This window comes from Macrobrachium rosenbergii, chromosome 45 (assembly GCF_040412425.1).
Source record: "Macrobrachium rosenbergii isolate ZJJX-2024 chromosome 45, ASM4041242v1, whole genome shotgun sequence".
Taxonomy (NCBI): Eukaryota; Metazoa; Arthropoda; class Malacostraca; order Decapoda; family Palaemonidae; genus Macrobrachium; species Macrobrachium rosenbergii.
In genome coordinates this window covers 33,197,159-33,222,644 of record NC_089785.1, presented here as the reverse complement: position 1 = coordinate 33,222,644, position 25,486 = coordinate 33,197,159, and the positions used below count along the sequence as shown (strand labels likewise).

The 25,486-nt window shown below is 43.4% G+C and overlaps 1 protein-coding gene across 3 annotated transcripts in view; it reads right to left on the bottom strand.

Moving 5' to 3' along the window:
- LOC136829896 (clusterin-associated protein 1-like) overlaps positions 1-25,486 on the bottom strand; it is an 83,352-nt gene continuing 57,866 nt past the window's right edge. For all 3 annotated transcript variants that reach the window (XM_067089016.1, XM_067089017.1, XM_067089018.1), the window contains 5 exons: positions 23,699-23,839; positions 22,913-22,989; positions 19,993-20,131; positions 1,337-1,421; positions 1-1,196 (listed from right to left, as the gene is read on the bottom strand). In XM_067089016.1, coding sequence (XP_066945117.1) covers positions 808-1,196; positions 1,337-1,421; positions 19,993-20,131; positions 22,913-22,989; positions 23,699-23,839 — 831 coding nt within the window. In that variant the 3' untranslated portion in view covers positions 1-807. The remainder of the gene's footprint in view (positions 1,197-1,336; positions 1,422-19,992; positions 20,132-22,912; positions 22,990-23,698; positions 23,840-25,486) is intronic.

Here is a 25,486-nt window from a genome sequence, read left to right as displayed (position 1 = left end):
TAATAATAATAATAATAATAATAATAATAATAATAATAATACAGTAATAATGCTTTGTATTTCGGCTGTGCCTTCATCACAGATGCCACTAACAATCAGAATGCAAGGGGCATGAGTCTACGGTTTTGTAGGCTAAACCATACCAAACACACACTGAGGAGAAAATCAGTATTAGAATTGAGTGCTCCTTCACAGGCCACACAAAGTTAGAAAGACGGGCAAATTTAATGTTTACCAACCTACAGAGAGAAGAACTGTAAAGGCCACTGGGCCCAAATCTTCCTTGGAATGCCTTGTATTTTAATGACCAAAATATATTTGACAAGTAACCCTTATTAATTTAGTATATATACACGTAACAATCCAAATCTATCAGTAATTTGTCTGATGCTGGTGCATTGCCCATACATGCATTCAGAAAATACAGAGATTTCATTTTATATTTTATGAATCATACTCTCTAAATTTAGGAAGACAGAAGTTACAACCACCAACATAACTGCTTTGCTCACAAAGATCCTACTTTAACTTTAGTGACTAGAAATGAGTTCACAAACTAGTGCACAGACAACTGTGCTTAAAATATAAGGCAGTAACAAACCACAAACAGTTACCTGAAATGAAATCAGTACATCTTATGAGAAATACCAACGCAATCCTATACTGTACTGAAAATTACAAACCTGAATCCCTGAATTGATCAAATTTGGAAGACAAATAGTTGTGCACTAATTTATCTTCTTGCTTCATTCTCAACTAGTCAAGCAACACAAGACTACAAATATAAAAATAGCATTTTCATCTTCATTAAAATCCATCACTATTGTCCTCTGAAGCTGAAAGAGGAGAAACCCTGCCACTGCCTTTGACGCTACCAGTCCACGCTGATAAGTTGTTCACTCTCGACTCGGTGTGTGCCGACTTTGGCCGTGCAGAAGATGGTCGTCTCTGGACTTGTCTTCCAGAGAGGGATTTATAACCTTGTTTTGTGTATAAAGAATGATCTTGGAGATCCTCTCTTGTTTTAGACAAGGGACTTCCTTTCTTAAGCCCAAGACCCTTTTCTGTCGATTCCTCCTTCGAGAGAAGTGTGAGACTATCATCGTCACTGGCCGAATCATTCAAGAAAGAATCTGTAGACTCTGAGTCTGAAGTGTCAAGACCTTCTCCAGTCATGCTCCCAAAGAGTCTCCGACCTGTAAAGCAGAAGAAAATTGTAATCATTTGCAAAGTGGAAAAACATGAGATGAAATATCTTTTAATAAATGAGAACGTATCAAAACCAAAAGTTAACCAAGACCCCAAACCGAAAAGGATTAAAAAATTGGCTACTAACTTTGTGTCTGCAGATGTTCCTTGGCATCTTCTGAATTTCTAAGATCAGCCACTGTAGCTTCTTTACCCATCTGCATGGCCACATCCTGCAAAAACATTTCTTTAATGGAGGTCTACAACACTATAAAATTTTGGCATCTGAACAGTAAATTAAGTTCAGTAAAATTTACAAAACATGTCAAGAATGAAATTTAACAAAACTATTATGTAAGAAATATTAAAAAAACCATTTTACTCTTCTGAAATGTTAATTTCACAATAAAATTAAGTTTCATATATACTTGTCAAGTAATTACATAGCTATACTTTCCACTCGTGTGACAGCTTAAATTTTAAAATTCGCGTTAGCGCTCCAACTGTTTAGTGTAGGCGACCAGTCCCGCCCACTAGCAGGAATACTAGGGACAGCTTAACAGATGATCTCATTCTGTTTCTGCCCTTGTGTCGATTGGAGGGGAGGAGGGTGGTAAGTATATATGAAACCTAATTTTATTATGAAAATAACATTTTCATATAAGAAATTTACCAAGTAATTACACAGCTGATTCCACACTGACAGGAGGTGGGATACATGGACATATTCCATTCCAAAACATTAAGATAAGTAATTAATTTGAAATAGAAAAAAAGCTGCTAGCATTGGAAAACAATGCCTGTCGTTTCCTTATCAGTTAAGAGAGCCATTGCAGGAGAATACTGCCTCTGGTTGGTGCCCATCTTAACAGTATAGCTGAGGATCGCCTCTACTTGAGTGGGATATTTGCAGCCAATAACAATTCTATTGGCTGGCAAAGCATCATTAGGTGCCCTTGCCCTGGGTGCAGTACTAAAAAATAAATAAAACAACCAGTTAACTTTGTTGAAATAAAACAACTACCCATCCACTGAGAGTAGTGTGCTCCAGGTACACTGTAACCCCCTGGCTCCCCCCATACAATTCTGCACCTTGCTACAAGATGAAGAGATAAGAGGGGAAAATCCTTTGCTTCCTCCCTCAGTGCCATGCCAATTACTAATAATGGTCCCAAGGTCCTAGAAAAATGTTCAAACACCGTTTTGACTTCAAGGATAATTTAGAAGTGAAGAACTGTTACACTTCCAGTACCTCAGGTATAGGAGGAGTTCTGCTATCTGAGCTAAAGGGGAATTCGCAGACAAGATGTTATAGCCATTACACCATTGACAGAAAACTGCCTACTTAGACTGGAGTACTTGGCAAGAAGACTGCTGTCTGCATCTTGCAACAGTCTCCGCACACGGTCTTGAAAAGTTTACTTCTTCCAGGCAAGCTCCCAGACAGTCTTAAATCTATCCTAGAAATGAGTTGTCCACCCTTTAACGATATCTGTTGAAGTGAGGTTGTCTGAGTAGATATGGAATGTGGAAGGAGTCGTGAAGAGTCCACCAACAACCATATCTGGTTCACGAACCCATATCATGGTCCAGAACGGGGTTAAGAGTGTCATTGTTATGTTGTGATGAACCTAAAAATTTGTTCAGCCCTTCCTTGACACATTTGGAATGCGGAAGGGCGTTAAGGTCGAGGTTGGACCTAACTTGCAGCATGGTGTCAGTTGGCCGTGCAAGAGGGGTCTAGGATTGGAGAACGAAATGAGGAAGGCAAGAGTTCCTTGAGGCAGCAAACCAGGCAATAATCGACCTGTCCCATAGATTCCAAGATTCTGCCCGACCAGAGGATCCAAGGTCCACTTGGTAAGAAGGACAAGCTTCTGACAGTTCAGTGTGTCTGCCATAACTAATTCATATGCCCTGAAAAAGTCAAGTGACTAGAAAACTCGATTTGATATGCCCATCGTAGGAGTTCTCTGGTGGGAGAGTCTCCTTGCCGCCTTCTTTTCCATATGCTTAAGGACTGTGGCCTTGAACCAAGATTACCACAGTCTAGGTGTGTAAAAGGGTCGAGAAGCATTGAAGCCGTGAGTGCAAAGCTTTCAGCTATCTGACAGAGATGAGAATATACTTAGGACTGTTGTCCTGTGACAAGATTACCACAGTCTACGAGTGAAGGTTGATGAGCGTTGATGAAGTCGTAAGTGAAAAGCTTTCAGCTATCTGAGAAGATTCTGTTCCTCAGAGGGCCGCATCCCAGAAACTACCCGGTTCCCCAAGCAGGCTTCCCAACCCAGATCCTAGGTGTTTGAATGGAAAACTAGGTCTGGGTTTGAAGTACGAAGCACTTCCTTTCCAATGTTCAGACAGCCACCAATGTAGGTCTGACTTAATTCAGGCCTGCCAAAGAGGAAAAAACAAAAGTGTCCAGCTGCGTTTCCCTGCCCCAAATGTCAGAAGACCTCCTCGCACTTTCCTTTGGAGGTAATCAAAGAAGTCAGTCATCCCGGTTGAAATATCTTCAATTTCTTAAGTATTTCAGTTATTCTCTGTAAGGATGAATGCAGGACTTCAATTTGTTATGCATCCCTTACAAAGGAGTTAGGAAAAGACGAGTGCTTGAAAAGAGATGTATTCTCTATATAGCTAAGAGAGAAACTGATTTAAAATTCAGCGGTCTAACGGCCATAGGCATGACGTAATGAAGACGTCACTACAATAACAGGAAATGGAGTTGATTATAAGTTAAACTAAACTAGAGTAATATACAACACCAGTAAAGAATGATGTTCCAGAACACGAAGTCAAACACTAGAGGAGTGAGACTCGAGAGTAGGCTTGCCATAGAGAGGAGGGAACACCGATCCTCGCATTAGGGGCATTCTCTGTCGGATCAACCAGTGCTTAAGACCCTCATCTCTCAGATTTTACTGAAATTTGGCTTATAGGGAACTCATAGGCCGTGAATCCATTCCTGAAATTTTTAGACCAATCCGACAAACAGTTCAAAAGATATGACCTCAGGAAATTTGAGGTCACGTGTGAGGTCACATATTTTCACCGACCCATAACTTTATTAACCCTTAAACGCCGACTGGACGTATCATACGTCGACTAAAATTGTCTGTTAGGTGCCGAGTGGATGTACCGTGCGTCGACTACAAAAAATGTCAACCTTCGGTCAAATTTGACTCGACCGAAATGGTCGAAAAATGCAATTGTAAGCTAAAACTCTTACATTCTAGTAATATTCAATCATTTACCTTCATTTTGCAACAAATTGGAAGTCTCTAGCACAATATTTCAATTTATGGTGAATTTTTGAAAAAAACTTTTTCCTTATGCCCGTGCAGTAACTCGGCCGAAAATTTCAGAAATTCTTTCGTCATTTTGTCGTAAGATTTGCACTGTTTTATATTAGCTGTTACATAAAGTTTTATATATGAAAATGTGTGCAATTTCATGTAAAATACAGCAACATACAACCCATGGTTGTAGCTTTTATCAGTTTGGAAATATTTTCATATAAACCACGATAACTGCCAAAATTTCAACCTTCAGTCAACTTTGACTCGACCGAAATGGTAAAAAACGCAATTGTAAGCTAAAACGCTTACATTCTAGTAACATGCAATCATTTACCTTCATTTTGCAACAAATTGGAAGTCTCTAGCACAATATTTCGATTTATGGTGAATTTTTGAAAAAACTTTTTTCCTTACGTCCAGAGAATTCTTTTCGTCACGTTGTCGTATTGTTTGCACCGTTTTATATTAGTCGTTACATAAAGTTTTATATATGGAAATGTGTGCAATTTAATGTAGAATACAACAGAAAATAACTCATGGTTGTAGCTTTTATCAGTTTTGAAATATTTTCATATAAATCACGATAACTGCCAAAATTTCAACCTTCGTCAACTTTAACTCGACCGAAATGGTAAAAACGCAATTATAAGCTAAAACTCTTACATTCTACTAATATTCAATCATGTACCTTCATTTTGCAACAAACTGGAAGTCTCTAGCGCAATATTTCGATTTATGGTGAATTTCTGAAAAAAAAATAACAATTTTTGAAAGTAAATTGTATTTTTCCTAACTATACAAACCCGAGGTCCTTTACATAGGGAGATACTTTCAGGCGTAGGCTGGAAAACGGCCGTTGAACTTCAACAAGGTGGTTAGGCAGTTACTGTCCGGGAGGCGGGAGCACCGCCTGCCCGGATGTAAACATTCCAATTTGCCTTTCGCCCATGTACAGATTGAGGGGTGGCATGAGGTGGGCATAACTGTAAAGGACCTCAGGTTTGTATAGTTAGGAAAAATACAATTTACTTTCAAAATTGTTATTTGTTCCGACACAATATACAAACCCTCGGTCCTTTACATTAGAGACTTACTGATTGGAGGAGGAATCTGAAAAAGTCTCTCTGAACTGACTGGAGTTCACCACCTTGTCTTCCCTTCCTGGTCGTAAGAGCGAGGAAGGGAAAAATCACCTCTGACAAAAGATCGGGTTGTAAGAAACGCAAGATCTATGTCAGACTTGTGGGACCCTTTGCATGAAAGAGGGAAACGTCAGTTCATGCGAAGTAGGCTAGGAAGAAATGACGTCGGATGACAATAAGGCAAATACAAGCATTGGGTTTGTCTCAAAGTCATTTACTCTTTCCTCCCCCTTGCAAGAGAAAGGAGTGGGGTTGCTTCTATAACCTGAAAGGGAATAGAACGGAAGCTCACGTTATGTGCTTACCTGCCCCGATCGCCCGGTCCAGCTTGTAACGGCACGTCCGCTCCCTGCCCGTGGGAAGAGAGCTTAGGATGGGGAGAAGGAAAAGAGGCCAGTCACTCAACAAACATCTCCCCAATCCTTACAACGTACAACATAGGCGAGATGCAACCTGTCCCGTTAGGGGAGCTGGATAAGCTACACAACTTGTTGAGCAGCCACCACAGGACCCAAGGAAAAAGTGTCCAAGGACTTGTGTGCAACATCCCGGAGGTAGAAGGAAGTGAAGGTAGTCTGTCGGGACCACACACCTGCCTTCAGTACCTGTGGTACCGACATATTCTTCCGGAATGCGAGGATGGACCAATGCTGCGGACCTCGTGAGCTCTCGGACGAAAGCGTGCCGTGTCGTCTTCTCCTGCAGCAGAGCACGCTCTCCTTATTGTCTCAATGAAGCCAAAAAGAGATGGTGTTCTTGGACACTTCTTTCTTGGTCGAGCCGGTGCTAACGAAGAGTCGTCGACACTCAGGCCGGAGGTGCCGAGTCTTCTTCAGATAGCGCTGCAGCACCCTAACAGGACACAGTAGCATCTCGTCTGGATCATTATCTACGAAGTCCTCTAGGGAGGGGATCGTGAAGGACTCGAACCGTGCGTCAGGGACCGAAGGATTCTGAGTCTTCGCTACGAAATCCGGGATGAAATCGAGCGTAACTGATCCCCATCCCCTTGAGTGTTTTACATCAAAGGAAAGTCCAAGAAGTTCGCCAACTCTCTTCGCCGGACGCCAGGGCAAGCAAGAAAACGGTCTTGAGGGTCAGATCCTGTCTGACGACTCTCTTAAAGGCTCGTAAGGTGCACGAGTCAGGCTCCTTAGAACGAGTCACATCCCACGCAGGGGGCCTGAGATCCCTGGGTGGGCAAGACCGTTCGAAGCTTCTCATGAGTAGAGAAATCTCGAAAGAGGAAGAGATGTCTACTCCTTTCAGCCGCAAGACTAGGCCGAGTGCGGCGCAGTAGCCTTTTACTGCTGAAATGGAGAGAAGCTTCTCTCGGCGAAGGAAGACAAGGAAGTCCGCGACCTGCTGAACAGTAGCTCTGACCGGAGAGATACCCCTTCGACGACACCAACCACAGAAGACGGACCACTTTCCCTGGTATACCGCTGCGGAGGATCTTCTGAGGTATCCTGCCATCTCTGTTGCTGTGCGGCGTGAAAAGCCTCTCGCTCGCAAGAGATGGTGGATAACCTCCAGCCGTGAAGACACAGGGAATGCACTGCCAGGTGGAACCGCTGTGCGTGAGGTTGACGCAGAAGGTTGGGCCAGGGGAATCTCTCGGTGCCTCGGAGAGAGAGCTAGCAGGTCCGGTACCAATTGGCCTGTGGCCATTTGGGTGCCACCAGAGTCATTCTGAGATTTGGGGTGATCATCACTCGGCTGATTACCCGGACGAATCAGACAGAATGGAGGAAAGGCGTACGTGTCGAGGTTGTCCCACGGATGTTGGAAAGTGTCCTCCGCAGCGGCCCATGGGTCCGGCACGACCGAACAGAAGACCTGAAGTTTTCTGTTGTGCCGGGTGGCGAACAGATCTATCACTGGACGCCCCCACAGGTCGAACAGCCTTTCCGCTACTTCCTGATGGAGGGACCATTCGGTCCCTACCACCTGGCTCTGGCGGCTGAGCTTGTCCGCCACTACATTCCTCTTGCCTGGAATGTATCTGGCTGACAGCTCTACCGAGTGAGCTACTGCCCACTCATGCACCTGCATTGCCAACTGATGAAGCTGATGGGACACCAGTCCCCCCTGCTTGTTGACATATGCCACTACCGTGGTATTGTCGCTCATCAACACCACGGAGTGTCCCATCACTCGATCCTGGAACTCCTGGAGAGCCAGGAAGGCCGCCTTGAGCTCCAGAATATTGATGTGAAGGTGCTTGTCGTCTCGGTGCCACACTCCCGAAGTCAGCAACTCCTCCAGGTGTGCGCCCCATCCCTCGGTCGATGCGTCCGAAAACAGAAGCATGTCCGGAGGGGGAGTATGCAGGGATACTCCTATTAAGAGGTTCCTGTCGTCCAACCACCAGTGGAGGTCCTTTCTCACTTCCTCGGAAAGAGGAATGAGGAAGGACTGGGGGTCTCGGACTGGGACCAGAGCTCCTTTAGTCTCCACTGGAGAGACCGCAAGTGAAGACGCCCGTGAGGAACTAGCTTTTTCTAATGACGACAGGTGACCGATGACGACTTGCCATTGCCGAGCTTGTTGCTCCTGTCGAGACAGGAACAACTGTGCTGCCTCCTTGAACTTGCTGATACGAGAGTCCGAGGGAAAGACTTTGCTGCCACCGTGTCTATCAGCATGCCCAGGTATTTCGTCCTCTGCTTGGGGTGAGATCTGACTTCTCCAGATTTACCACGATCCCTAGATCCTGGCAAAACTCGAGGAGACGATCCCTGTCCCAGCAACTGGCGCAGCGAGAGCTCGCCAGGACTAGCCAGTCGTCGAGATACCTCAGAAGACGTATCCCGTGCGAGTGGGCCCAAGCTGACATGAGAGAGAACACTCTCGTGAACACCTGGGGAGCGGTCGAGAGCCCGAAACAAAGTGCCCTGAATTGGAAGACCGACTCCCCGAGGACGAAGCGGAGGTACTTGCGCGAGGACGGATGGATGGGTATTTGAAAATACGCATCCTTCAAGTCCACCGTAAGCATGAAGTCGTTCTCCCTGATGGAGGCCAGCACCGATCGTGCTGTTTCCATCGTGAACCGAGTCTGGCGAAGGAAACGGTTCAAAGGAGAGAGGTCTATGACTGGTCTCCATCCCCCTGATGCCTTCTCTACGAGAAAGATCCGGCTGTAAAAGCCTGGAGACTGGTCCGACACGACTTCTACAGCATTCTTGCTCAGCATGGCTTGCACTTCTTGCTGTAGTGCGATGTCCTTCAACGAACCTGAAAGATAAGTTTGGAGATGGACCGGAGTGTAGGTGAGGGGAGGCCGAGACTCGAAGGGTAGGAGATATCCCTCCCGAAGAACATCCACTATCCAGGTCTCGGCCCATGTCGCTGCCACGTTGCCCAATGGCTCGACAGGCACCCCACCTTGGCAGCTTCTGGGGGGAACGCCGCCCTAGCGTTTCACCTTCTTCTTCTTACCCTTGCCCTCTACCGGATTGGAAAGGGGCTGAAAAGGACGGGAGTAACCCCCTTTTCGAGGAAGAAGAAGGCTGGGTGCTCGGGACCCCTTCAAGACTGGGACTTCTTAGGGGCCGAGGAAGGCCAGCCTGGCCCGAAGACCTGGCTGCAGTGGAACGAGAAGACCCGGAGGTCTTAACCACTGCCTGGTGGACAAGCCGGTCGTTCTCATCGGCACGGCGCTTTGTCACCGCGGCATCCACCAACTCTCTAGGGAAGAGAGAGGAGGAACCCAGCAACGGTCCATTCCGCAGAGCGATTGCCGACTGGGACCTACAGACTTGGCAAAGCGAGAGAGAAACAGCGTCTCTTTGCTTTAACACCAAGTTTGCCCACAGGTTTGCAGTCTGGTGGGCAAGGTAGAAATAGCCCTACCTCCAGAAGGTGCAACCCGGGCAGAGACGGCGGAGCTCGGACCAGCAATTGCCTGGGCAGCGAGCCGTGTCGGCCAGGAACCGAAGGGGGGGGCCAGGGATGCAAGCGCCGCCCCTCCCGCATGCAGATCTGGTACGGGCGCGCCAAGGTCGCTGGAAAGGGAACTGAGGCAGACCGAAGGGCCGGGCTGGAGAGACAGACGAGGAACCGAAAGATCCAAGGCCAGGCCATGTTCAGCAACGGGGCAGCAACAGTCACATACGGGTGCGATGACGTCACCATGCAGGAGGGGCCAGTGCGCGAGAATGGTGCCAGAAAGCCAGGTGGCAGGGGAACAGCGTGCTGGCCCGCGGATGACGCCGATACCTGGGTGTCCAGATGCGAAGCAACTGAAATCGCATCTGGACAAACCGCGAGAAGGTGACAGTCGTGGTAGTGGCTGTTGCTGCCGTGTGGGTCGTGACTGGAGGGGGCCATGGGAGCCAAACCTTCCAGAGCCGAGCCAGGTAGGCCCGGATGCAGCCAGGTGAACTTGGTATCATCGTCTGGCTATCGAGCCCGGTACCTGAAGCAAAAGTCGGGTTAATAGAAGAAGCCTCCACCCGCTCCGAAGGAAAAACTCCTCCGGAACGGGAAGAGACTTCGAGATGAAGCTGCGGTCCAACTCTCCCCGTGCCCTTCCACAAACGAAGAAACGTAAGAGGAAGGGGAGGGGAATCCACCCGAGGGAGAGGGAGCAAGAAGAGGAAGTTCGCTGGGAGGTAGAAACGAACCCGAAACATCGCCACCAACGGGTCGTCGGGGCGATTTCCCTCGGACGACTCCTTGGTAGGCTTAATGACGGTAAGATCTCCTCCCTTCGAACTTGCCCCATTGCTCGGAGGACCACAAACAACACTCATTACAAGTAGAGTTGCGTGAACACACCCGCCCCTGCAAGATGTGCAGAGAGCCTGTGGGTCCACATCGACTCTAGATCTAAAAAGAATTACACTTTTTCCTCCCACCCCAGGACACACACGCTGGGGATGGGAGGATTTAGATGATTTATCCATAATACAAAAAAGAAAAAGGAAAATTCCCACCAAGAATGATGAAGAGAAAAAATGCAGTCAGGCAGAGAGCGAAGAACAACGTCCGTGCGCTACGACGGCCGAAAGCAAATTGGAATGTTTACATCCGGGCAGGCGGTGCTCCCGCCTCCCAGACAGTAACTGCCTAACCACCTTGTTGAAGTTCAACGGCCGTTTTCCAGCCTACGCCTGAAAGTATCTCCTAATGTAAAGGACCGAGGGTTTGTATATTGTGTCGGAACAAAAAACTTTTTCCTTACGTCTGCGCGCGGTAACTCTGCCGAACATCTCAGAAATTCTTTAGTCACGTTGTCGTAATGTTTGCATCGTTTTACATTAGTCATTACATAAACTTTTATATATAAAAATGTGCGCAATTTCACGTAGAATACAACAGAAAATAGCTCATGGTTGTAGCTTTTATCAGTTTTGAAATATTTTCACATAAATCACGATAACTGCCAAAATTTCAACCTTTGGTCAACTTTAACTCGACCGAAATGGTCAAAAAATGCAATTGTAAGCTAAAACTCTTACATTCTAGTAATATTCAATCATTTACCTTCATTTTGCAATAAATTGGAAGTCTCTAGCACAATATTTCGATTTATGGTGAATTTTTGAAAAAAACATCTTCCTTACGTCCGCGCGGTAACTTGGCTGAACATCTCGGAAATTCTTTTGTCACGTTGTCGTAATGTTTGCACCGTTTTATATTAGTTGTTACATAAAGTTTTATATATGAAAATGTGCGGAATTTCATGTACAATACAACAGAAAATAACTCATGGTTGTAGCTTTTATCAGTTTTGAAAAATTTTCATATAAATCACGATAAATAGAAAAAATTCTACTTTTGGTCAACTTTAACTCGACCGAAATGGTCGAAAACTGCAATTGTAAGCTAAAACTCTTACATTCTAGTAATATTCAATCATTTACCTTCATTTTGCAATAAATTGGAAGTCTCTAGCACAATATTTCGATTTATGGTGAATTTTTGAAAAAAACATCTTCCTTACGTCCGCTCGGTAACTTGGCTGAACATCTCAGAAATTCTTTTGTCACGTTGTCGTAATGTTTGCACCGTTTTATATTAGTTGTTACATAAAGTTTTATATATGAAAATATGTGCAATTTCATGTACAATACAACAGAAAATAACTCATGGTTGTAGCTTTTATCAGGTTTGAAAAATTTTCATATAAATCACGATAAATAGAAAAAATTCTACTTTTGGTCAACTTTAACTCGACCAAAATGGTTGAAAACTGCAATTGTAAGCTAAAACACTTACAGTCTAGTAATATTCAATCAATTAGCTTCATTTTTCAACAAACGGGAAGTCTCTAGCACAATATTTCGATTTATGGTGAATTTAAAAAAAAAATAAATTTTTACGTCCGCGCCTTACGAATTCATGCATCATTTTGTGATAATATTTTCTCTGTGTTGCTCTCATCGTTTTACAATTTGTCATATACCAAAATCATCGCAATTTAGTGTACAATACAAAGAAAAAAAAATAACCCGTTAGCTTTAACCGTTTTGCTCACAGCGCGATTTGTATAAAATTATATATGAACATTTTTTTTGCGCTGTCATATATTTCAATATATGATAATGATATTTTTTTCCACTTCTGATGGTTGCATACTAAACTTCAGGCAATGACAAAAAGAGGAGGAAAAAATGAACTCTTAATCTTAAAAACTAAGCGTGCTGTGATTTTTTGAAAAAAACTTTTTTTCCACTTCGATGCTAACTCCCGAACGCCGCCGGCATACGGGAGACGTTTTTGTAAATAGAGGCTCGGCGTTTAAGGGTTAATAATGATCAGAATTGCATAAATGTATATGTATTTAGAATCGGAAAGAGCCAAGGAATTCAAAATATGATATTTTAATAATAAAATAAGGTTTGTTCATACTTACCTGGCAGATATATATATAGCTGTATTTCTCCGAAATCCGACAGAATTTCAAAACTCGCGGCACACGCAGTGTGGCCAGGTGGTTAGTACTCATTCCCGCCGCTGGGAGGCGGGAATCGGGAACCATTCCCATTTTCTATTCAGATTTTCTAGTGCCACTGTCTCAAGAGGGGAGGCGGAGGGCACTAAAAAGTATATATATCTGCCAGGTAAGTATGAACAAACCTTATTTTATTATTAAAATATCATTTTTTCATGACACTTACCTGCCAGATATATATATAGCTGAATCCCACCGTAGGAGGTGGGAAGAGACAGAATAGGATTTAGGAACAAATAAATGTAGGCGAATGACGCCTTGGTTCCTTACCTGTTAGCATAGCTGACTTCGAGGTTATCTGTCACCCAAGCCTGCTTCTGCTTATCCAGAGTCTCCAGCAAGGTAGGGACCTATAAAGCTGGAGAGATCCAGATGACCTGTCCAAGGGGGCGTGACCACAATAGGACTAGATCATGTGACCATACAGAGAGGGAGAAGGAGCAACGACCAACCACCTGACCGCCCTATCTAAGGTAATAAACCTAGCATAGGCTAAAAAATTGGGACGTCCACCTCAATGGCCACCCAACAACCAAAAATAAACAACAACAAGATTAAAAAATACTACCTAACCCCTAAAGGATAGGATGAGTATTGCCTTCTTCTCCCAACATTGTGTCTGCAGAAACGTACGGTCCCAGCGAAGAGCAGTCTTCAAATGTCGTCTTCACATCCCGCAAGTAATGCGGCTTAACACTGAATTACTTCTCCAGAAGGTAGCACCAAGAATATCATTCAGAGACATATTCTTTGGAAAGCCACTGAAGTCGCGATAGCTCTAACTTCATGAGCTTTTACTTTCAGAAGTCTCATGTCACCTACTAGGCAGGAGGAATGAGCCTCTCGAATAGTACTTTCTTAAAAAGAATGCTAAGGCATTCTTGGACATGGGAAGATCAGGTCTCTTCACCGAACACCACAGATTGTCCGATGAGCCTCTAGTTTCCTTGGTCTTGGCTAAGTAGAACTTGAGAGCCCTGACAGGACACAAGACTCTTTCTGACTCTTGCCCAAGTATCTCCGTCAAACCTTTGATTTCAAAAGATTTGGGCCAAGGGTTTGAAGGATTTTCGTTCTTGGCTAAGAACAAAGGATTTAGGGAGCATACAGCATTAGGACCCCTAAAGCCAATATGTTTGCTAATTGCTTGCACTTCACTAATCCTCTTAGCTGTCGCCAGAGCCGTTAGGAAGACAGCTTTCCTCGTCACGTTCCTGAGGGAAGCCGAAGACAGAGGTTCAAAAGTACTAGACATAAGAAACTTCAGGACAACATCCAGATTCCAAGAAGGTGTCCTGAGTTGAGGAATTTTGACAGTCTCGAAGGATCTCAGAAGATCGTGAAGATCCTTGTTGTCGCACAAGTTCAGGCCTCTGTGCCTAAAAACTGCTGATAACATACTTCTATAACCCTTAATAGTCGAGACTGCCAGTTTATTCTTATGCCTAAGATAAAAAAGGAAGTCAGCTATTTGTGGTACAGAGGTCGTGGTCGAGGAAACTCCTTTACTCCTGCACCATCTCCTAAAAACAGACCACTTGTACTGGTAGACCACATTCGAAGAAGGTCTCCTGGCATTGGCGATGGCCTTTGCCACAGCTCTCGAAAAGCCTCTTGCTCTGGCCAACTTTGAGATAGTCTGAACGCAGTCAGACTCAGAGCGGAGAGGTTTTGGTGGAACCTTTCAAAGTGCGGCTGCTTGAGAAGGTCCACCCTCAATGGAAGCGTTCTTGGAAAGTCTACTAGGAAGGACAGGGTCTCTGGGAACCAATCCGCTGCTGGCCAGAAGGGGGCTATTAAAGTCATCCTTGCTCCTTCTGACGTTGCAAACTTCCTTATCACTTCTCCCAGGATCTTGAAGGGAGGGAAAGTGGAAAAAGGTCGCGGCCTTTCCAGTCCCAGAGGAGGGCGTCTATGGCTAACGCTCCTGGGTCTAGGACAGGAGAGCAATAAAGGGGGAGTCTTGCTGTCCTGGACGTGGCAAAGAGGTCCACTAGAGGACGTCCCCATATTCTCCACAACTCTAAACATACCTCCTTGTGAAGAGTCCACTCGGTCGGTAGCAGCTGATTTTGCCGACTGAGAAGGTCTGCTCGGATATTCTCCACTCCCGCAATGAACCTCGTGAGAATAGTGACCCTTCGAGCATGAGTCCAGAGCAGGATCTCCCTCGCTAGGATGAACAGGGAACGAGATCGAGTACCCCCCTGTTTTTTTGAGGTACGCTAGAGCTGTGGTATTGTCCGAATTGACTTGGACAATTCCGCCTGCAACTTGGGCTTCGAAGAATTGAAGAGCCAGAAAGATAGCACCCAATTCCTTGAGATTTATGTGCCAGGACACCTGTTCCCCTCTCCAGGTGCCTGACACTTCCTCCCCTCCTAGTGTTGCTCCCCATCCTTCCCTGGACGCGTCGGAAAACAACACTAGGTCGGGGCTCTGAAGACGAAGAGAAACCCCTTCTGCAAGCTTTAAGGGGTCGAACCACCACTTCAGATGATCCTTGACAAAAGGAGATATCGTCAAAATCTCTTCCAGATTCTCCTTTTCCCTCCAGTTCTCCGCCAAGAAAAACTGGAGTGGTCTGAGATGGAGCCTCCCCAGGGAAACAAACTTCTCCAGCGAGGAAATGGTCCCCAGCAAACTCATCCATTCCCTCACCGAGCATGTTTCTTTCCCTAGAAAGGACGAAACTTTCTTTAAGCAAAGCAGTTGCCGTTCTCGGGATGGAAAAGCTCGAAAAGCCACTGAATCCATCTGAATCCCCAGATAGACGATGGACTGCGTCGGGATCAGATGGGACTTTTCTTGGTTCACAAGAAGTCCCAGGGACTTCGTCAAATTCAGCGTCAAAGTCAGGTCCTCCAGACACTTCTCCCGAGAAGAGGCTCGTATGAGCCAATCGTCTCAGGTAGAATGACACCGAACACCCGCCAGGTGAAGCCACCTGCAACGTTTTTCATGATCACCGTGAAGATCATGGGAGCGGTGCACAAACCAAGCAGAGAGCTCTGAACTGGAAGACTCGTCCCCCAGCACAAATCTCAGGTACTTCCTTGATTGAGGATGAATGGGAACATGGAAATACGCATCCTGTAAGTCCAGAGAGACCATCCAGTCCCCTGGTCTTAAAGCCCCTAGAACCGACTGGGGCGTTTCCATCTTGAATCTTTCCTTCGAAATAAAGCGATTCAAGACGCTTACATCTAAGACCGGTCTCCACTCTCCCGACTGTTTCGGGACTAAGAAAAGCCTGTTGTAGAACCCGGAGAATCCAACTTCAGAACTTGTTCCATGGCTCTCTTCTCTAACAACTGCTCCAGGAGGTCCAAAAGAATCTGTTGCTTCTCTCGGTGGTAAGAGGCGACAGATCCCTGGGCGGCGACGTGCAAAGGGGTGGAAACATGAGAAAGGGGATCTTGTAACCCTTCTCTATGACAGTTAGTGACCATGCGTCCGCCCCTTTCGTTCTCCAGGCTCCATAAAATAAAGAAGCCTGGCTCCTACAGGTGTCTGGAGGTGAAAGTCACTTTTTCCCCTAGGTTTAGAGGGGCCGCTCCTCTGGTGAAACCTCTTCCTCGCGGAGACGATCTAGAGGAAGAAGTTCCTCCTTGAAAGGGCTTCTTCTTCCTGGAGGACAAAACAGAAGCAGAAGAAGAAGAAGGAGCTGGAGGACGTCTAGAAGAATGAGCCAACAGATCTTGCGTGGCCTTCTCCTTAAGACTGGCGGAAATGTCCCGAATCAAAGACTGGGGAACAGATGGTTAGACAAAGGAGCGAACAATAACTCTGCCCTTTGCGAAGGAGAGACAGACAGACTTAGCTGTGAAGTCGCAAAACAAGGCCCTCTTCTTTAAGAGGCCTGTACCAAAGTGAGACGCCAGTTCTTCAGATCCATCCCTAACTGCCTTGTCCATACAGTTAAGGACACTAGAGAGCAGCTCCCCAGGGTAAAAGAATCCGAGCTTCGTAGCTTAAGATCTAAGGCTCCCAAGCACCAGTCCAAAAAATTAAACACCTCCATGGTGCGGAAGAGACCTTTGAGATGATGGTCAGTCTCTGACAAGGTCCAAGAAACCTTAGCAGTAGGCAGATGAGACCTTCTGGAAGCGTCGACAAGACTGGTAAAATCCCCTTGAGAAGAGGAAGGAACTCTAGGGCTGAGATCTTCTCCCGTCTCATACCACATACCAGCCTTGCCTGAAAGCTTAGACGGAGGCACAGCGAAAGAGGTCTTGCCATGGGACTTCCGTTCCTCCATCCACACGTTGACTTTCTTGAAAGCCCTCTTGGTCGCCAACGAAGAAGTCATCTTCAAAAACCCCGGCGCTCTCCTAGCTTTGGAAGAAGCTAACTGAGAAGGAGGAGAGAGAGGAGCCGAAGGTTTAAACTTGTCCCCGAACAAGTCTTTAAGCAAGCCGGTCAAAACTTGATAATCGGAAGAAGAGGAAGCAGGCAGAGAGCTCGGCGTCAGCAGGATCCGAATCGCCAGACACTCTCCCGCCACAGCCGGAGAAGCAACCGAGTCACCCAACACTTTAGGGGAACGGAAGGCCTTGAGGTCCGATACGGAAGAAATCTTCTTTTCTCAGACGAAATAGAATGCTCCGTAACGCCCTGAAGAGCAACGAAGGACGCCCTGAGGAGCGTCCTGAGAGCGCCCTGAAGAGCGTCGTCACGCCCAAAAAACCGGAAGAGCGTCCTGTCGGCGTCCTGCACAGAAGCGTCCTGAAGAGCGGCTACCGAGCGTCACGGGGAAGAAGCTCGCTGAGCGTCATGTTGACGAGCGCCACGACGAGGAACAAGAGAGCTAACAGGGCGACAAGGCGGCGACACAGGCGAAGGAGACGAAGAAAAGCGGAGCAGGAGAAGGAGACTTCCTTGATCTTTTGACAGGCAAAGTCAAGTCCTTGCGACGACGACGAGGAGCAGAGTCCTTCTCTGCAATAAGAGAAGACAACTGCGCTGCATCTCCAACAAAATCTTCTTAGGAGAAGAATCATGTCTGGGAGGAGAGACAATCCTATGGGAAGACGATGGGCGAGGGGACGCCTTCTTCTTCCTCACAGGAGCAAGAAAGGTTCTCTCCTTAGAGCGGCTGGGGCGCTCGAAACATCCTCATCAGACGAAATCCTAGTCCTCTTCTGCGGTGGAAAAGCTTCAAAATAACTAGCCGGACGAAGAAGACTGACGTGAAGCGTCCTCTTGAACACAGCTCCTCTTGAGAGGACGAGAGTCTTACGAGAATTCCACCCCTTGCGAGGAGGACGCCTCGGAGGACGAAAAGCAGTCCTGAGAATGCGGCGCCGAAGCACGATCTCTGGCAGCCTGGGAAGCGACAACAGGACCTGCGAAGGGACGTCAGATCGGTGGGAAGCCCCTGTAACCTTCTTGCGGCTTTCGACATGCCTTCTCCCTGAGTCCTGGGAGTCTGACAGCGGTCCGGGCCTAGAAGCATTATGGGCCGATCTGACGCCCCCTCCACAACACTGGGGGAGCACTACACTTCACAGCACTTTGGAGAGATGTCACTTTGTTCTCGGCGCACGGATAGAACTCATGATCTGCGCCAGGGCCGAACCCTCCACAGACACAACATCAGGGCCCGAAGGCAAAACCACAGGGACAGGTGCAACATCAACTACGTTAGGATTATCAGGGAGGAAATAACCTGACTCTTGCACACACTCCTGGAGGAAGACCTCCTAACCCTGTCACGCTCCAACTTGAACATACGAATCATAAGACTTCCAGCTCGCATCCGATAAAGGTTCACACTCCTTACATCGATCATCTATAAGACAAACATGCCCCCTACACCTCAAACAAACCGAGTGAGGGTCTACCAAGCTTTGGTAGCCTCACCTTACAATCACTCATACAACATACACGGAAACTAGCAGAACTAGAACCAGACATATTTAAAGAGAGGTCATAAGCAAAATCCACAACAGTCCAGAAAAAGCGTGTGCCAATCCACAGTCCAAGAATCAAAACCAAAAGTCAAGAGAATACTTAAGTGGGAATAAGCAAGTTAACGAAATCCAGAGGCGGAGGTACTGTAACAGATGTTAACAGTACCGGCGACAGAGAAAATCTGAATAGAAAATGGGAATGGTTCCCGATTCCCGCCTCCCAGTGGCGGGAATGAGTACTAACCACCTGGCCACACTGCGTGTGCCGCGAGTTTTGAAATTCTGTCGGATTTTGGAGAAATACAGCTATATATATATCTGGCAGGTAAGTGTCATGAACAAAACATAGGTTTTAAAACTCCAGATTGAAAAATAAAAAAGTCATACAAAAAACAAAATTTGATGTCACAATTTGACCTCCGGGGTATCAAATGAGAATTTTTTTGTAGATGTAAAAAATGAAGCAAAGGGCATTAGCTACTAGAATCAGGAAAAAAAAAAAGTTTGTGTATATAAGTATTTTTCATGAAACTAACCTATAAGTGAACACCATATTCATACGTCGGGCATCAGTGAACTACCTATTGTTTCACACTTATGCTCATATTTTGACATACAGATTTTTTTTATAGATATAGAAACAAAGACAGGGTTCTTAGCTATGAGAAACAATCACAAAAATGTTTGGTAATGGTACTTTTTATGTAACTAACTTACAAGTGAACAAGACAATAAAAAATCATTGTTGGTACTTTTCATGTCACTTAAGTAAACACCAAATTTATAAATTGCCTATATAGGCTGTTCCAGGAATTGTATTAGTCCTTAGATATAAATTTGAGCTTGGCAAACACCAAGAATATAAGAAATAAAACTTATATTACTGCTAATCTGCACTGGAAATAATAGTTGTAACAAAGAACAACACCTACTTTATGGATTCATGTGCTAGCCAACACAAGTTTTCCATTTGCAATGCTTTCATCAATTTCTTTTTTTGGAAAAATGTATTGAATTCTGCTGTCTCCTCTTAGGCTAGGACAACTCATTACAGTTAATATATGATGCCCTGGCACAGCGTATGAGTCCTTGTTTGATGGATAATAATATGCACTGTGAAATCATCAAACTCTTCACAGTATTCCTCCAAAATTCCATACCAAACTTCCTTGTTGTAAATGCATCCAACATACTCTCCTGGTTTGATACACTTTGGGTTACCAAAGAATTTAAGCTGCTGCACGAGTGGAAAGTATAGCTATGCAATTACTTGGTAAGTTATGCATATGAAATTGTAAATTAGAACAAACTGTACAGAAATAATAAATTAATAACTTATTAAGCTCAGTACCTAGCAAACAACCAAGCAGCCTCATAAGAGGTACAGGGCAGTGTAAACCTACCAAATAAAACTTCTTTGATGGAGTCTTGAAGTTCAGGTTAAAAGGAAAAGGATTACAGTACTGTCCAACACTTACAAGGTTGTGTATCTGTTGGTCTTCCAATAGCTGAAGTTGATTTTCTAAATATGCCAAAGTCTTGTGCTTTGTGACATATTCTTCCCAAGCTTTGCGGAGTTCTGCCTCTTCATCTTCGAATTCAGTCTGCCAGGCTGGTCTGGAGAAGAGATGGGTAGGTTAATGGTTAATAAAAATGCTCCATGAATAGGGAGGGTAAGGACTCACAATGGGTACGGTATAGTTGGAAGCTCGTATTGCAAAAGAGGTATTGGTGGAATGATGTGGTAGCAAGAGGCTGAAACGAAGATTGGAAATGGAAATGGAATGTAAAATTAAGGCCAGGGACTGGGACCTATGAGGTCATTGTGCTGAAAGAGAAACTGAGAGTAAAAAGGTTTGAAAGGTGTAACAGGAGGAAAACCTCTGCTGCAGTATGAAACGATTCTTAGAAAAGGGTGAAAATAAGATGGAAGAAAGACAATATGAACAGAGGTACAGTAAAAGGAATGAATGGGGTTGAGTTTGGCTCTAAGTAAACTCTTTAAAACTAAAATTTGCTGCTTTATCATCCCCCTCCTCTTCTGATTTTTAGTTATATGTAGCCATCAATAAGCCTGACACCGTTCAAGCATGCTGATGATGGAGTCGGATGGATCGAATGTTGGTGAGTACCCCTTACAGTACACATCTGATTCGTTTGTGTTACTCAATTTCTTTTAGTACTGAATCATCATAAGTCATTCTGCACTGAACCTCCACAATTAGCTATTAATAATAGAGTATACTGTATAGTGTAGGGTAGGCTACCATATACAGTACGTATGCAGTCATACCCTGAACTTAAGCGAGGTTAGGTTCCAGACCTCCTCGCGCAAGGTGAATTTTCATATAAGTTTGGCACGGTCTCTAAAAATGCTAATAAACGCTTATTTCTAGTGTAAACACTAAATATGACCCTAACCATGCTCCCAAAGTATTACTTTTACATGAAATTAAAGTTACTGTAATTTAATTTCAAAGTTAGCTTAATACATTACCCTTAAAAAAAGAAATAAATGGTTGACGTAGAAATATAGGAGTGTGAAGATTATGTATACTATTTCTCTCTCTCCCAATTGTACTTTTAGAAGTCTTCTCAACCTCGTTTTTAAGAACTTTATTTTGTCTCTTTCTCTTTGTTCTGAAATACTCTATGTCTCTATGTTTTAGAACAGTGCATTTAATGTTCGTAGATGGTACAGGTAAAATTAGATCAATTTAAAATTACCTACTGTACAGTACAGGTAAAGATGTACAGAGAAACAGTAATACATAGGTTGCGCTAACTACAAATGAGAGAGAGAGAGAGAGAGAGAGAGAGAGAGAGAGAGAGAGAGAGAGAGAGAGAGAGAGAGAGAGAGAGAGAGAGAGAGAGAATTAAGTAAGTATCCTTTGACCCGCTAATCGGCAACATCCCTTCCTGTCATATTAAATTGGCATATTTGACAGCTTTGCCTTTAAGCTTCTCTTCAACGAGTTAACAAATAATGAGGGGAAGATTTGGTTGTTTAAAATACGAATTTTGTATTTACAGTTATATTATTATTATTATTATTATTATTTGAAAATTAGTACTTATTATTAGGTATATCATTTATTTATCAAACAAAACAAATAAACATATATATGTACCATAAAATTCTCTCATCTCAGTAAAAGAGAGAGAGAGCGAGAGAGAGAATGATTTAATTTACACATAAAATCTTGAAACAAATTACATAAAAAATTAAACAAACACTTTTGCAGGGTTTCTCAAGCATTTGCAAATGTTCGCGTGGCTGTGAAAAACTAGTCTATGACAATTAGTTAGGTTCATATCAGATGTTCGTGTGTCTGTGAATTTGCGCAACTTGAATTCTGCAAATTCGGGGTATTACTGTACTACTATATACCATAGTGTAGGTTACGCTAATTCTTGTGTTATTCAATTTCTCCAGAATTACCTTACATTATTAATAATTACTATACATATACATATACATATACATATACTGTAGAGTATACTGTATAGTGTAGGCTAGGTTACCATATATGTATACAGTAGAGGGTACTGAATGCCCTAGTGTAGGCTAGGCTAAATTCCAGATACATTTTTTCCAATGAACGATGGGGTTTTTGGAGCGCCGAAACGGAAATCGACAGTAAAAGGCTTGGAAGGCGTAACAGGAGGAACACCTCTCAGTTGCACTATGAAACAATTGTTAGAGAGGGTGGAAAGTAAGCTGGAAGAAAGAGAATATGAACAGAGGTATAGTAAAAGGAATGAAAGGGGTTGCAGCTAGGGGCTGAAGGGACGCTGCAAAGAACCTTAAGTAATGTCTACAGTGCACTGCATGAGGTGCACTGACAGCACTAACCCCCTACAGGGAAAAGCACCTTCTGGCATGTCACTAGAATGAAATACTAATCACCTGCTGACACTGACAAAAAAGAAAGTGAAAGGGATACAGTATACCTGTCCTGATATGATCACTCAAACTAAAGTAACTTACAGAAAGGTAAAAAGCTAAACAAATAAACTGCAACAGAAGTTAAATAACTACAGAGCAAAGAGAATTCATTTTTTAAAGAAATGTATAACTGAATGTATAAAATCTTTTATGGGGTAATAATGACAATCATTTTAGGGCACACATTTTGCTCCATCCTATTACAATCATCCCAGTCAACCTATGCCATTATAAATAACATCTGTTCTTACAAATTTAAAGTTGGCAGTCTTTTATTACTGTCTGATCTTTGGTGGGAACCATTTTCATTATCAAGTTGCTATCATGAAAGGTTATGATTAATTTGCAAGTTTATGAAAAGAATTTTTTTACAAGCCAGTCAGTATAATCTTTTTAAATTCCACAAAATCATGTACAGTATTTGACATTTTTAACCAAAACATACTCACTTGATTCTGTTCAAGGCCTCCAGCCTTCGACGATTCCTCACCAACGACTCTCTCTTCTTCTCGAGTTTTTCTTCCACCTGTAGTAGAGGAAAGCGTTGCATTCCAATGAATTCTGATACTAACATTAAAAATATTGGCTGCCTCTGTACTACTGGAATAGTTGATTACAGGATGGTAGTTTTAGATAATTTACCAAAATACTACTACAGCATTCAGGTTTGTATAAGAACACCAAAAGCTACTGGGAGCCCAATATCTCATCGGTAACTATCTGAAATTAAAGATATACACTGGTAGGTAGCTGTACCATACAACTGAGTTAAAATACCTAATTCTCATTGGGTGGGCCGGCCAAGGATTATAATAAAATGCATAATATTGGGACAGCTGATCTGCAGTGAAATACCACTTCCTCCATATTTAATTAACCTAAGGAATTAGTCATTCCTGTTTTTTAAAAGTACAAACTGTTTTGCAAATACTATCAAAGGTCAGTAGAATTATATTTGGATACTGTAATTAGTAGTACTGTAGTTAAGTACTGACTAACACTTGGGTGTGCCTGCAACTACACATGATGACAAGGAAACTGAGTTCTTCTCTGCAACACTTGTATTCCTGGTGATATTTGCAGTTTTCAGATACTAATGTTTATCTGTACAGTACCATAAACTGTCTGTTGTTGAAACGAACATGGCTAAATTTATAATCCTAAGAGAGTCGGCTGGTTGTAAAATATCATTCACTTCACCATGAAACTTGTCAGTCACAGCTATATAGCCATACCTCAGCTTTTTGTTTCTCCAGCTGCTGTGTCGTTTCCTTGAGTTCTGCAACAGTGGCAGAGAGGGCATGAAGGGCCGACACCAGTGTCGCTTCAAGACGATCAATATCTAAGGCCTGGTTCAAGGTAACTTCTCGTTTAATCTGGGGGAGAATGTGCGTGTTCAAAGTCACGTAAAAATCAGTCGTGTAGAGTACTGTAAGGAATAAACTTGAAAGAACTGTCCTCAGACAGGTGGGTTATGCTGTAGTTTTCCATGTAACGTGCTCTGTGCTACAGAAGTATTTCGGCATTGTGCACAGGTACTAGATGTGATGATTTGATGTACTCCTATATTGTATGTACTGTATAGCCTTAGTGAGCTCTAATTTACCAATGTAGCATGCTGTGTGCCAAAGAGGTATTCCAGTACTGTGCACATATACCGAGTATGCAATGGGTTGAGGTGTTACCATACTGTTCACAGTCTCAGCAAGTAGTAAAATTTGCCATATATATCCACCCTAAGTTAAAATGCAAAAATTTCAACAGATAATCTTCATACAAAAACGTTAAATTTAAAAGATGCCGATTCAATTTAACGGAAGGGTGGATGGAATATGTTTATCAGTACAAATTTCAAAAACTCTGCCCTATAAAAATCAGTCAACATTTAGCAAGGATTAGTTCTACAAAATGTTCTGCTTCTTAATGAAACAAAAGGGGAAAATGTGAAATAAAATATGATACCATTCCTAGTGTTAAATCACCTTGTGAAACCTTGAGCAAACAAAAATAAATTTGCATGTATAGAAATAATTAAAGCAATTATTTTTATCTATGCTTAAGCACTTATGCACTGCATATAAAAAATACTATATTGCTTTCCTGGAATATATTGAGTTATAGTTAGATACTTCGGATAATGAAACTATAAATACGAGATCTGCAAAGAAAAACCACACATATTCTCATATATTTCAAACAATTACTGAGTCAAAGGTGATCTCAAGTGAATTTTCTCAATTGCACAACGGTAGCAGTTACAAGGCTATCAGGGCAATGAATGCAAAAGTTCATTTACTGTTCAAATGAAACAACTATCTTGTGTCTGTGAGTTTCAACCACATGCAATGATGCTTTAAGCAAGTTGCATATCCACTTCTAGTCAAATGTGCAACACAGTTTCATTTTTACCTTTGGACCTACTCTTCTGAAAAAAATGAAAGAAATAGGCATCAGTGTTAAACAGTGAACAGTAAGACAGCATACATCCCTTTCTGGGATATATCTACAGTATGAAACATTAACAGCAGTTATAGTGTCAATTTTCCTATTTAATTTCCAACTTTGGTCAAATTACAATTACAGTACAGCACTGCAATACAAAATTTGAGAGTCACCTTAAATGATCACTAGTTTTCCCTCCTACACAAGACATGGAATCAACAAGTTTTAGTGAAGCCAAAACATATTTTTGTAAAACTCCTGCGTCTAAGTCATATAATGAATGATAAAAACTAAAGAATCCACGTTTACTTCATTGAATAGAGGCCCGGGCCATAGGTTTGTGTTTAAAACTGTTTTGTGTGTTGTTAAACAGCAGGATCTTAAATGAATAGCAGTTCAAGGAATGAGAGCTCATTTTGCATGTTCCGTAATCAAGTAAATTTCATCTGCTTTAGTCTTTAATTACTTTTACTTGTTGAGAGACGGTATTCAATGATGTAAGTTAATACTGAAACCCATGTATTATAATTTGCTTCAAATATTTTCTGAAGCAGAATTTCATTCATTCTACGCCTCTGCTT